The sequence below is a fragment of the Podarcis raffonei genome, chromosome 9, assembly GCF_027172205.1.
Source record: "Podarcis raffonei isolate rPodRaf1 chromosome 9, rPodRaf1.pri, whole genome shotgun sequence".
In the NCBI taxonomy this organism is placed as follows: domain Eukaryota; kingdom Metazoa; phylum Chordata; class Lepidosauria; order Squamata; family Lacertidae; genus Podarcis; species Podarcis raffonei.
The window spans coordinates 76,012,518-76,025,575 of NC_070610.1; the positions used below are offsets into that span (position 1 = coordinate 76,012,518).

The following is a 13,058-nucleotide window of genomic DNA, read 5'->3' on the forward strand; positions in this document are numbered from 1 at the left end:
CATCTGCATACTATCCCTTGCTTTTTCCTGTAGGACTAATTGCAGTCATTAACAGTCGTCAACAGGTTTACCATACCCATTGAGTCAATCACCCATCTCCTACTACCCTTCTGAGAAAAACCCTACCCCACCCTCCCACTATATATAAGGGTCTGGTGATTTCTCCTTCAGTGTATCTGAAGAAGTGTGAATGCACATGAAAGCTTATACCCAGAAAAAACTTAGTTGTTCTCTAAGGTGCTACTGGACAATTTTCTTATTTTTATTTATTTATTTCGACTGCGTCAGACCAACATGGCGACCTACCTGAATCAAGAATCAATGGTGAAAGTTAGGGAACCTCATGCCCCTTGCTTGTCCTGGATTAGGTCAGTTGGTAGAACATGAGACTCTTAATCTCGGGGTTCAAGCCCCACGTTGAGCAAAAGACTCATTGCAGGGAGTTGAGCTAGGTGACTCTCGTGGTCTCTTTCAACTCCACAATTCTGTGATTCTATACATATTGCAATGTTTGTGTGCTTGCTTCTAGAACAGGTGAGCCCTCCCCAAATCTGTCCTGGAAGATTGAGGGAATCTCCAGAATGCATTTAGAGGAGTGCCCTCACCCATTCATGGTGAGAGAGAGGGCAAGTTCCTTTGAGGAGCTGGCAGTCATTGTGCTAGGGGTTCTCCTGCATCAGATACCACCTAGGTCTCTTTCTGAATGAAACAACTGGTTGTCAGAACTTCTGGAAAGCAACCAACCAATTAAACCCCTGTGTTGCAACCAATTATCAGTAATATCCAAGGCAACACGATGACCAAGCACAACAATGCAATATCAATATAAACTCTTTATATAATCCATACAGAACATTGAACAATATGAAATATATGAAATATGCACTCTCTGCAAAAACAAACAAACAAATCTTATAAATCTCTCAAAGTCACAAAATGTGCACTCTTGATGGATTCTCTTGAAAACATAGAACCAAATAAACATAAGTCTTATAAGCCTCTGAGAGTCTTTGTAGACTATGCAAGTCTCTGAAAGAAGCAATAGGTCAGATTCTTATCTGGTGAAAACAAGCCGTAAAGCTTTGTTATATGACGTCCAAAGCTGCTGAAGAGGTCCACAAATAGACGTAGTGAACAGTGATTCCCGATATACCCACTGTTTCATGGAATTCTTCTTCAGCACAGCAGAAGGATACAGAAATGCTTCATCAACCCATCTATATGGTGAATGGAATTGTGTAACAACAATTGCTATGGAGCAGTGGTCATAGAGTTACATAACATGTGCTGAAGAAGAATTACGGCTTGTTTTCACCAGGCAAGAATCTGACCTATTGCTTCTTTCAGAGACTTGCATAGTCTACAAAGACTTTCAGAGACTTATAGGAACGTCTGGAAAGGCAGTACAAAAGCTGCAAGGAGCCTGCGGGTGGGAGCGATGCTGGTTGATGGTCCAAGGAGGGTGTCCCTTGGTCTGTGTCTGCTCAGATTTCCTCTGTGTAAGGTAGGAAATCAGCCCTGAGTGCTCACTGGAAGGACAGATCGTGAAGTTGAGGTTCCAAGACTTTGGCCACCTCATGAGAAGAGAAGACTCCCTGGAAAAGACCCTGATGTTGGGGAAGATGGAGGGCACAAGGAGAAGGGGATGACAGAGGACGAGATGGTTGGATAGCGTTCTTGAAGCTACAAACATGAGTCTGACCAAATTGCGGGAGGCAGTGGAAGACAGGAGGGCCTGGCGTGCTCTGGTCCAGGGGGTCACGAAGAGTCAGACACAACTAAACGACTAAACAACAACAACAAGGTAGGATGGTGTTGAAAACGTCTTCCATGGCTACCCTGCTTGTTCCCTGGGCTGTACCCTCTGCCTACCTTGGTGGGCTGTAGCTGTTCGAAGATGTTCTCTCTGAGGGTAGCTGCTGCCTTGTTGGCGTTCCTCTCCTGCTTGCGCATCTGCGTCGTGGGAGGGGTGGAGGAGCCCAGGGCGGCGCTCAGGTACGTCCCGTTGCCAAAGGCCTGGATGGCATTCTCTGAAAGAGGAAAGCAGTTCCCCTCATTTCTACACAGGAAGCTGCCTTATACTTTGAATGTAATGATAGGTTATCTCCTGCTTGGACTACAGTGGTACCTCAGGTTACAGATGGTTCAGGTTATAGACGCTTCAGGTTACAGACTCCGCTAACCCAGAAATAGTACCTCGGGTTAAGAACTTTGCTTCAGGATGAGAACAGAAATCGCATGGCGGCAGCGCGGCAGCAGCAGGAGGCCCCATTAGCTAAAGTGGTCTTCAGGTTAAGAACAGTTTCAGGTTAAGAACGGACCTCCAGAATGAATTAAGTTCTTAACCCGAGGTACCACTGTACTTCCATGCACGCTAGGTGGGGCTGCATTTGAAGGGGATGCGGAAACTGCAACTAATCCAGAATGCGGCAGCCAGACTGGTGACTGGGAGTGGCCGCCGAGACCATATAGCACTGGTCCTGAAAGACCTACATTGGCTCCCAGTACATTTCTGAGCACAATTTAAAGTGTTGGTGCTGACCTTTAAAGCCCAGTATACCTGAAGGAGCATCTCCACCCCCATTGTTCAACCTGGACACTGAGGTCCTCTTCTGAGAGCCTTCTGCTGGTTCCCTCACTGTGAGAAGCAAGGTTACAGGGAACCAGGCAGAGGGCCTTCTCGGTAGTGGCACCCGCCCTGTAGAACACCCTCCCACCAGATGTCAAGGAAATAAACAACTATCTGACTTTTAGAAAACATCTGAAGGCAGCCCTGTTTAGGGATGTTTTTAATCTTTGATGTTTTATCATGTTTTTATTATTCTGTTGGGAGCAGCCCAGAGTGGAGTTTATAAAATTATGCATGGCACAGGGTAAGTGGAGAGAGAATGAGGTTTTTCCTTCCTCTCTCCAAACTCTAAAACCTGTGGGTCTCCAACGAAGCACAGTGAAGAGCTTAAAATCTCCTTTGGAAACAGGTCTGATTGGGGCAACCCCAGAAGTAAAGACCTTTTAAGTTCGCCACCTTGCTGGTTGAGCAAGGCCCACTCTGTGTTTGGGCTCTGGGAACAAGTGGGGATTCTCTCTTATATCCTCACCCACTAGATGTGGTCTCCCTGTAATATGCGTTCTTCTCTAAAGTCCTAAAACTCTCCAAGTGCACTCCTGTGTAATGTGAATAATTTAACTGCCTTGTGGAGACGGAGGGAGATGATTTATGTATCCCGGTCCCTTTTTCATTTAAAGATCTCCACTCCCTCTGCCCCCTTGCCGCGTGTCGAGGGCCAGAGATATTAATCTGATATGTGTGGTTTCCAGGCTCCAGTTTCAGAAATGCTTCTGCAGCAAACCCTCTCCTCGTTTACAGGCGATGTCGTGGGATATGCTCGTAAGACAGGACTTCTCGTGGCCAGGAACGCGTTCTCCCATCCCCATTTTCACCTGATTTCACACTGCAATTTACTCTGCAACAGCCTGTCTTCCTGTGATTAAAAAGCCAAAAAGGGTGTTTGTGTTCTTTTGGTGAAAGGTATGCTAGAAAACAGCCTAATTGTCCCAGGATCACTTATCGATGTTTTGAAATATACCGCAGCAGTGTGAAATGACAGGCTGTGCCCGGCATGGTGCCTGAGTGTTCATGCACATAAATTTGCATGCATTTGCACTAGAGACATGATGCAGTCCGGGGGTTTAACTTGTTGAGACTTTGGAGAGTTTTGAGCGGCAGGCAAGGCAAGGACACCGGGCAGCTCAGGCTATAGATTCCACAACAGCAGCACTTAAATGTTGTTTCAGCACCAGCCAGCCTCTGACTGAGCCTTAAATAGGAGCTGCTACTCAGCCTTGGTTGGTAGCCCCAACTTCAGCAAGAGGGGCCTCTTAATTTATAGGGCCCAGCCTGCTTTAGCTGTCATTGACTCAGGCAGAGCAGGGCAGACTGTGGTTCCTCTATGGCAGGCATAGGCAAACTCGGCCCTCCAGATGTTTGGAGACTACAATTCCCATCATCCCTAGCTAACAGGACCAGTGGTCAGGGATGATGGGGATTGTAGTCCCAAAACATGTGGAGGGCCGAGTTTGCCTATGCCTGCTCTACGGTTTGTCCAGAAAGTGGTGGTGGGGGGGATGAGTGTTCAGACCCCTGGGCCCTCACTTGTGGGGTGCCTCAGGGTTCCGTCGTCTCCCTCATGCTTTTCAACATCTACATGCAGCCACTGGGAGAGATCTTCAGGGGGTTTGGGTTCGGTGTTCATCAATATACAGATGACACCCAGCTCTACCTCTCTTTTAAATCAGAACCAGTGAAGGCGGCGAAGGTCCTGTGTGAGTGTCTGGAGACGGTTGGAAGATGGATGGTGGCTAACAGATTCAGGTTCAATCCTGACAAGACAGAAGTACTGTTCTTGGGGGACAGGGGGTGGGCTGGTGTGGAGGACTCCCTGGTCCTCAGTGGGGTAACTGTGCCCCTGAAGGACCAGGTGCGCAGCCTGAGAGTCATTTTGGACTCACAGCTGTCTATGGAGGCACAGGTCAATTCAGTGTCCAGGGCAGCTGTCTACCAGCTCCATCTGGTACGCAGGCTGAGACCCTACCTGCCCGCAGACTGTCTCGCCAGAGTGGTGCGTGCTCTGGTTATCTCCCGCTTGGACGACTGCAATGCGCTCTACGTGGGGCTACCTTTGAAGGTGACTCGGAAACTGCAATTAATCTAGAATGCAGCAGTTAGACTGGTGACTGGGAGTGGCCGCCAAGACCATATAACACCGGTCCTGAAAGATCTACATTGCCTCCCAGTATGTTTCCGAGCACAATTCAAAGTGTTGGTGCTGACCTTTAAAGCCCTAAACGGCCTCGGTCCTGTATACCTGAAGGATCATCTCCACCCCCATCGTTCAGCCCGGACACTGAGATCCAGCTCCGAGGGCCTTCTGGCGGTTCCCTCATTGCGAGAAGTGAGGTTACAGGGAACCAGGCAGAGGGCCTTCTCGGTAGTGGCGCCCGCCCTGTGGAATGCCCTTCCTTCAGATGTGAAGGAAATAAGCAACTATTTTATCTTTAAAAGACATCTGAAGGCAGCCCTGTTTAGGGAAGTTTTTAATATTTAATGCTGTATTGTTTTTAACACTCGATTGGGAGCTGCTCAGAGTGTCTGGGGAAACTCAGCCAGATGGGCGGGGTATAAATAATAAATTATTATTATTATATAATTATACTGCCTTCCTGCTCCTGGGAAGTTTCAGGGTCCGGATCAGGAGCGGGGGGAATGGGTGTCTCCCACCATTTCTCCTCAGTGCAGCCCTCCTCAGCACGGTCTCTGACAGGCCCTGAGGGCAATTCCTTCTTCTACTATGTGTCCTCAGCTTCACCTCCTGAGATCTATGGGCATGCGTATGGATATAGAACTTCAATAAATAGCAACAGCAAATAAGAATGAGTAAAATATACACATGCATAGTTAAAAGCTGCAATGAAGAAATGCAATAATGCCATCCCATTGAAACTGTAAAGGGAATTGGGGTTGCTTGTGCGTAAAGGGTGCTGCAGCTCTAGGCAACGTTGCCTGGCTAAACCTTTCCCTGGCTGGACAGCCCTTTCTCCATGGCTGTGTCAGTCACTGGCAGAATCCGTCAGTGGGCGTTTTCTGAACTTCTTCCAGCATAAAAATTCTTTCACCCCAAGTCTCCGCCTAGCCTCCCTGCACGGAAGTCTCCTGCGCAGAGTGGGCGTGCCCAACGGAGGTCCGGGGCTCTCCCCGCTGCTCTCTGTGGAAGAGTCTCGGAGCCCTCCCTCCGCAGCCTCCTCTTTCTTCCTGGTGTCCCTCCTATTTCCTTCCTCCAAGGAAGCTTGCTCTCTCTCCCTGCTGGTCCCTTCTCCTGCATAGTTAGGGAGCCTTACCTCCACTCTAGGCTCCGATGGCAGTTCCCTGACAGAAACGTTAAAATGTAAGCATCTGTGGCTGAGATATGCCATAAAGGAATCCCATTGTAACAATGCGGTAGTTGAACTCAGGTGTGCAGGAGATGCTAAACGAAGGCAATGCTTTTCCTGACCTATTGCTGCCCTCTTCCCACCATCTAAAGAGGCTCAGAGAAGCCAGGCACTGAATGTCTGGCCGCTGTGCTGGCGAAGTTAGCACCCTCAAGGCCATGAGGCCTGCCCTTGTCAGAGCGTTCTCGTAAAGTGGAGACGCTCCGTCCTTAGCAGCCGCCGAGATCCAATCTGTTGCAAGGTCCGCTCTTGTCAGATCTCCTTGAGTCTCGACAGCCTCGCGTCCTTTTCAGGACGCTGATGAGTCTTGACGTGCTCAACCTGCCAGAGATTTTTCTTCCCTCCTTCTGACATTTGAAAGGCCTGGCTGCCCGCTTCACCTCCTCCTCCTCACGCCACTCTCAAGGACTGAGACATCCGTTTTGCAGCAGAAGGATTCTCCTTACTCAGAGGTGACCCTGGTTTTGGGCATGGGAGAGAAGGAAGGGGACACCCCGTCCCCCAACTCTGGTGCTTGGGAGAACCGTCGGGTTCCCATATTTCAAAAAGCGATTTATTTATTTTAGGAAACCACCACAATAGTTTAGCTTTTCTTGCCCAGAGCTGAAAGGATGACAAGATACCCACCAGGGCAGACCAGCAGGTGAAATTATTGGACCATGCAGAGATGGCAAGATTAACTGGGAAAGTCAGAAATCAGGAGGATATATATACTGTATGAATGGATTCCTATGCCCCACAAATAACCCAGAGATGCATTTTAAATAAAAACACACATTCTACTCATGTAAAAACACGCTGATTCCTGGACTGTCCGTGGGCCGGATTGAGAAGGCGATTGGGCTGGATCCGGCCCCCAGGCCTTAGTTTACCTACCCATGAATTAGACAGATGTGCAGTTAAAAATTCTACTTAAAGAACCCACAGAGGGGAGGAGGGAAGTCTGGAGTTTTGGAATAATTTTGTGCAATGTTTATTATTTGTTATAATATTACCTGCGTGAATGAATTTGTAAAAATCAAATGGAAACAATTTTGAAAAACCAAAAACAAAATTGTTCAGTTTTTTTGGGAGGGAACTCCCTGAAATGTCAGGTTTCCCCTGACATTTTGACGCTTCAGCAAAATGCCCCCTACCCTGATGCCATTTTTACACCCAAAAAAACAGTATACGTCAGGAATTTTCCTGCCGTATGGCAAGCCTATACTTACGGAGGCAGAGATTCTTTGTGAAGAGGTGTAGGAAGTTCTCGCATTCCTCCTGCCTGTTCCCGCTAGCGTTGCACGTACACCAGGGTGCAATGTTTGAAGTCGAGTTGTCAATGTAGTTTGGGGTGATGGGACTACCTGCCAGGAGGTGGAATGGGGAGTGGGAAATAGGGAGAGAGGGAGAGAGAATATTTGTTGATGATGGAGGACAAAACCCAATCCTATGTCAAACTCTGGCAACAGGTCAGGAAATAATAAACAATGATTTTAAAATTCTATCTAAAATGTATAAGTTGTTGTTAGATTGGAATTTGAAAGATGAGGAAGTTAAGTCGGTAATGATACATTGGGCAAGAGACTTTGGTTATAATATACAATTTGAAGACTGGGAAAGACTATGGAAGGAGAATTTAAAATTTACAGCTTGTATGATGTTAAAAGAAAATGTTATGAAAATGTTCTATAGATGGTATATAACCCCGGTTAAACTAGCGAAAATGTATAAGACATGTAATAAATGTTGGAAATGTAGAGATAAAGAAGGCTCTTTTTACTATATGTGGTGGGAATGTAAGAAAGTGAAAGGCTTCCGGGAAATGATATATAATGAATTGAAGAAGATATTAAAATACACATTTATAAAGAAACCAGAGGCCTTTCTGTTAGGGATATTAGGAAACGAGATAAAGAGAAAGGACTGTAAATTTTTTCAATGTGCAGTTACAGCGGCAAGAGTATTACTGGCTCAGAAGTGGAAACAAGAGGAAATACCGACGATGGAAGAATGGAGAATGAAGCTGTTAGACTATGCTGAGTTGGACAAATTGACTGGGAAGATCAGATACTTAAGAGACCAAAAGTTCATCGAGGACTGGGGGAAATTTGCGGAATACCTGGAATGTGGTATGTGAATGTGAGTACAGAATGTGAGGGACAGATAACGCTAGAGGGATTTAAAGAAGCACTGTGAAATTTGAGAAGTATTGTTAAAAGGGAATAGAAAGGGAAAGGATTAAATAATGACAATACAAACTTAAGGAATGCGTAACTTAAATAATGACTATGGACGATTTACGGAAAAGCTGAAGGAAGTCCAGGAAAGAAATATTTTGTGAAAAAATTGGATGTGAAACTGTTGTATGTTTTTGTTGTAAATTAATAATATATATATATATATATATATATATATATATATATATATATATATATATATAAATAAATAAAAGGAATAGCTGCTCCAGATAAAAACGCCCATATTCATATCATGCACTTGGAACAGTCCAAAGAATTCTGGGAGCTGTAGTTTCAGGGCGCTGAGAGTTGTCATTCCCCTTCCAGAGCTACAATTCCCAGAGTGGTTTCACAATCCATCCCTCTTCCCAGGGAGCTCTGGGAATTGTAGTTCTGGAAAGGGAACAGGGGGGGGTATCCTAGCAACCCTCAGCACCCTCAACAGACTACAGCTCCCAGAATTCTTTGAGGAAAGCCATGAATTTTTAAAATGCCATCATGTTGCTGTCAATGCCTGGGGTGTCTATGTGGCCAAAGGGACTTGGCAATTTTCTTAAAAGCACCAGATGCGTGGAAAATCCAAGAGCTTTTGTTTAAATGTGGTTCAGTTCAGCGGGTAAGACAGGATTTTCACAAGGCACAATCACAGAACAAAGAGGAAACTCTTGGACTTGGGGTAATTAATTGGTAAATAATATGATCAAAATATGGGTCAAGCAAAAGTGTGGATAAACCTCTTAAAAGGTTGAGATGGGTATATTGTTGCAGTCAACAACAGAATAAAAAGAGCCAGTGTGGTGTAGTGGTTAAGAGCAGTGGACTCGTAATCTGGTGAACCGGGTTCGCTTCCCTGCTCCTCCACATGCAGCTGCTGGGTGACCTTGGGCCTGTCACACTTCTCTGAAGTCTCTCAGCCCCACTCACCTCACAGAGTGTTTGTTGTGGGGGAGGAAGGGAAAGGAGAATGTTAGCCGCTTTGAGACTCCTTAGGGTAGTGATAAAGCGGGATATCAAATCCAAACTCTTCTTCTTCTTCTACAACTGTGGGTTTTAAGTAAAATGCTGCTGCTGCTATCTTTTATTTTAAGCATCAAGAAGAGTTTGGATTTGATATCCCGCTTTATCACTACCCTTGGGAGTCTCAAAGCGGCTAACATTCTCCTTTCCCTTCCTCCCCCACAACAAACACTCTGTGAGGTGAGTGAGGCTGAGAGACTTCAGAGAAGTGTGACTAGCCCAAGGTCACCCAGCAGCTGCATGTGGAGGAGCGGGGAAGCGAACCCGGTTCACCGGATTACAAGTCCACCGCTCTTAACCACTACACCACACTGGCATTAAGCTACACATGATCTGATGCTTTGCAATGTTTCAAAGGACCCTGGGTTTCCGTTCACATTCTGTGCCAGTTAGGGCTGTAATTTTCAGCATGGAGGAATCGTCAATGGAGCAATGTTTGAATTAACATGGCAGCGATTTTTCTGGGCGGCTGAAAACAAGCAAAATTTAAGCAAACCCCCGGTATGTACCTATGATCCCAGTATAGGCCAGCAGACAGGCAGCGTAATTTTCCCTCTGGCACCCTGTCGCAGACTGCGCTGAGGATTGGCAGTTGAACTGGAACTCAGCGTAACGGGATCTGGGAGAGAGGCAAAAGGGGAGAAGTTATTTGCAATCTGACATGCTCATATCAAAAGCAGACCCTCGACAAGGCAGCCTTTCCCAGCCTGATGCCCTCCAGATGTTTTTCACTGCCATGCCTTTCAGCAAGGGCTATAAGATTCTTGCCTTGCAGGGGGTTGGACGAGAAGATCCTTGGGATCCCTTCCAACAGTTCTATGATCCTTGGGATCCCTTCCAACAGTTCTATGATCCTTGGGATCCCTTCCAACAGTTCTATGATTCCCCACTTGTGATCCCCAGCTGCTGGCGTTCAGAATCATGTCACCTTGGATACGTCCTGGTTCCTGCTCCTGCTTCTCATTATTCACTATGGACACAATTTTTTTTTTTAATGCATGCGTTCAGAAGGTAACTGATCTATCTCTCTATCTCTCTATTTCCTGTGAGCTCCAGTGGCACTGCTAAGCACCAATGTCAAGGGAGAAAGATGCTGTGCAGCTTTCGCCCCAAACTCAAGCAGAGTTTCCACACGCACAAACACAAGGGTGTCGTACTTTTCTGACACCACGTTGCAGCTCCAGCAAAGACAAGGGGTCCCATTGGTCTATTTCCACGTACAGATAACTCAAGCCTGCTCTGGACCAAGGGCATCCCAATCAAAGGCTTCTCTCGCTCTCTCTGTGCAAAACAAAGGACAAAAGAACATTTTTATTTTTTACTTTCTCTGCTGATGCCTGGGACTAACAGTGAGCTGGACCTGATCGCCAGCACCGTGGTTCTTAAGCACATCAAACTGGACGCTTGCTCTGCACCAAGGGGCTGGGTGCATGAAAAAGAAACCCCAGGCTGTGGCCTCTTTTCCATCACCTCTATAAGGGGAAAAGAGACAGGCTTTCTTTTTTAACCTCAGGCTCCAGAGTTCCACTTTCCTATATAAATATAATTTTATTAAATTTTCTAAATTGCATTTCAAAATATTCATTTAAACAACCTTAAATCAACAACTTCCCCTCTTCTCTTTCCGTGGTTCATTTTGCATACCATGAAACTACCTGAAAATGATTTACAGATGGTATTTAACTCCGAGTAAACTTACTCAAATATATAAGTCCGAATCAGTTAAGTGCTGGAGATGTGAAGAGGTTGAGGGTACATTTTATCATATGTGATGGAAGTGTAAAAGGGTAAAAGAATATTGGGAAATGATATAAAATGAATTGAAAAAAATGTTTATCTTTCCAAAAAAACCAGAGCGCTTTTTGTTGGGGATAATTCAGAGGGAAATTCCCAGACATCAAAAAAGACTATTTATGTATGCTACTACTGTGGCCTGTGTTTCATTAGCCCCAAAATGGAAAACGAGCAAGAAAGAAGAATGGCAACTTAAACTGATGGAATACGTGCAGCTTGCAGATTTAACATATAGACTAACAGAACGAGAAGAATGCACGTTTAAAGAAGACTGGAAAATGTTTACTGAATATATGGGTGAAAATTGTGTTCATTCAAAAATGCCAGAAGCATTGAGATAAATTCAACAGTGTGAATAAGATTTGATGGATGTAAGGATGGATTACTGGATGGTTTAGTTCATGTAAGATATGCAGGGGTGTACGGTATGCAAAATGAACCACAGAAACAGAGTTCCACTTTGCAGTGGCAACGGGGCGCGAAACGCAACGTACCTGCAGACGTAGTTCACCCGGCAGGAGTCGAGGGGCGCCAAGCAGTTGGGTCTCTCCTTGGCCTCATAGGAGCAGGTGGGCACGATGGTCTGCCTGCGCCTCTCCGCGCAGGCCGTGTCGTCGCAGGGGCAGAAGAGCAGCTCGTGTGTGTACTCGGGGGGGACGCGGTCAAAGAACTTCCGCAAGGCCTTGTGGCACTTGGAGCGGTTGCAAGTGTCCGCCCGGGCTGTGCGGCGGATGCAGGAGGAGACGTACTCGGTCCGAAGGCGCTGGCAAACCTCGTCCACGTTGCAGGCCTTGGCAGCATCCAAGCAGCGATTCACCTGGGTGACCTCGTTCTCGGAGCCTGCGAGGCAGAGAGACGCCAGTCCAAAATGCCCATCCTGGCATTGGGGTGGGGGTGGGCTGGAAGACCCTTTCAACTCTATGATACTATACTTCTATGGCTTAACTAATAATAATAATAATAATAATAATAATAATAATAAAAAATTGATATACCACCCTATAAGGGACGCAGGTGGTGCTGTGGTCTAAACCACAAAGCCTAGGTCTTGCTGATCAGAAGGTCAGTAGTTCAAATCCCCGTGATGGGGTGAGCGCCTGTTGTTCGGTCCCTGCTCCTGCCAACCTAGCAGTTCGAAAGTATGTCAAGTGCAAGTAGATAAATAGGTACTGCTCCGGCGGGAAGGTAAACAGCATCTCTGTGCGCTGCTCTGGTTCACCAGAAGTGGCTTAGTCATGCTGGCCACATGACCCAGAAGCTGTACGCTGGCTCCCTCGGCCAGTAAAGCGAGATGAGCGCCGCAACCCCAGAGTTGTCTGCAACTGGACCTAACGGTCAGGGGTCCCTTTACCTTTACCACCCTCAAGATTCAAACTTGAGTATCCCAATAGTATGGTGTCATGGTTAGAGAGTCAGACTAGGACCTGGGACACCGGTGTTCATATATTTATATTTATATACTTTACACAAGACTTTTTTTATTTTTTTAAGGGGGGAAAATGGAACTTACCAGGAATATACAATTCAATACTGAATTGTATATAATAGTGAGAGGCTTACATGAGCCTACAACCAGCTATCTGCTGTGCGTTTAAAAGGGGAATGTGAAACTCTGCTAAGGAACTTGCCAGCGCAAGTTAGGAAGGATATGAATAAACAATATATCTTCTCCTGCCTCCCTGAACATTCCCACAGAACTGGCCACTGGTGGAAAAACAAGGTGGCCTCTGGAGGAACTCTGAGAAAGAAGGAAGGAGCAGAAAACATTTGATTCTCCTGCTTATGTCAGCATGGGCAGAAATCAAAACAGTTCAGGGAAGTGAAAAGGCTTTGCTTGGAGTTTGGAGAGAGACTTCCTGGAATCACAAGGGAGCTGAAGTCCATTTCCCTGCCACTTCTAAGAGACTGCCTGGTGCTTGGGACAAGGGGAACATCCCTGCGAAGACATACCTGCAGTGATGGAAGCCAATCGGACGTAGTCAAAGCCCCTCACAAAGGGTTCGTAAGGGGAACTCTCCATGACGTTCATGCCTAAGGAAG

At 46.3% G+C, this 13,058-nt stretch overlaps 1 protein-coding gene across 2 annotated transcripts in view; it reads right to left on the bottom strand.

The window, feature by feature from the left end:
- GFRA4 (GDNF family receptor alpha 4) overlaps positions 1–13,058 on the bottom strand; it is a 143,271-nt gene that overhangs the window by 8,970 nt on the left and 121,243 nt on the right. For both annotated transcript variants that reach the window (XM_053402109.1, XM_053402108.1), the window contains exons 3-7: positions 12,969–13,049; positions 11,513–11,858; positions 9,734–9,843; positions 7,200–7,334; positions 1,873–2,030 (exon numbers count right to left, since the gene is read on the bottom strand). In XM_053402109.1, coding sequence (XP_053258084.1) covers positions 1,873–2,030; positions 7,200–7,334; positions 9,734–9,843; positions 11,513–11,858; positions 12,969–13,049 — 830 coding nt within the window. The remainder of the gene's footprint in view (positions 1–1,872; positions 2,031–7,199; positions 7,335–9,733; positions 9,844–11,512; positions 11,859–12,968; positions 13,050–13,058) is intronic.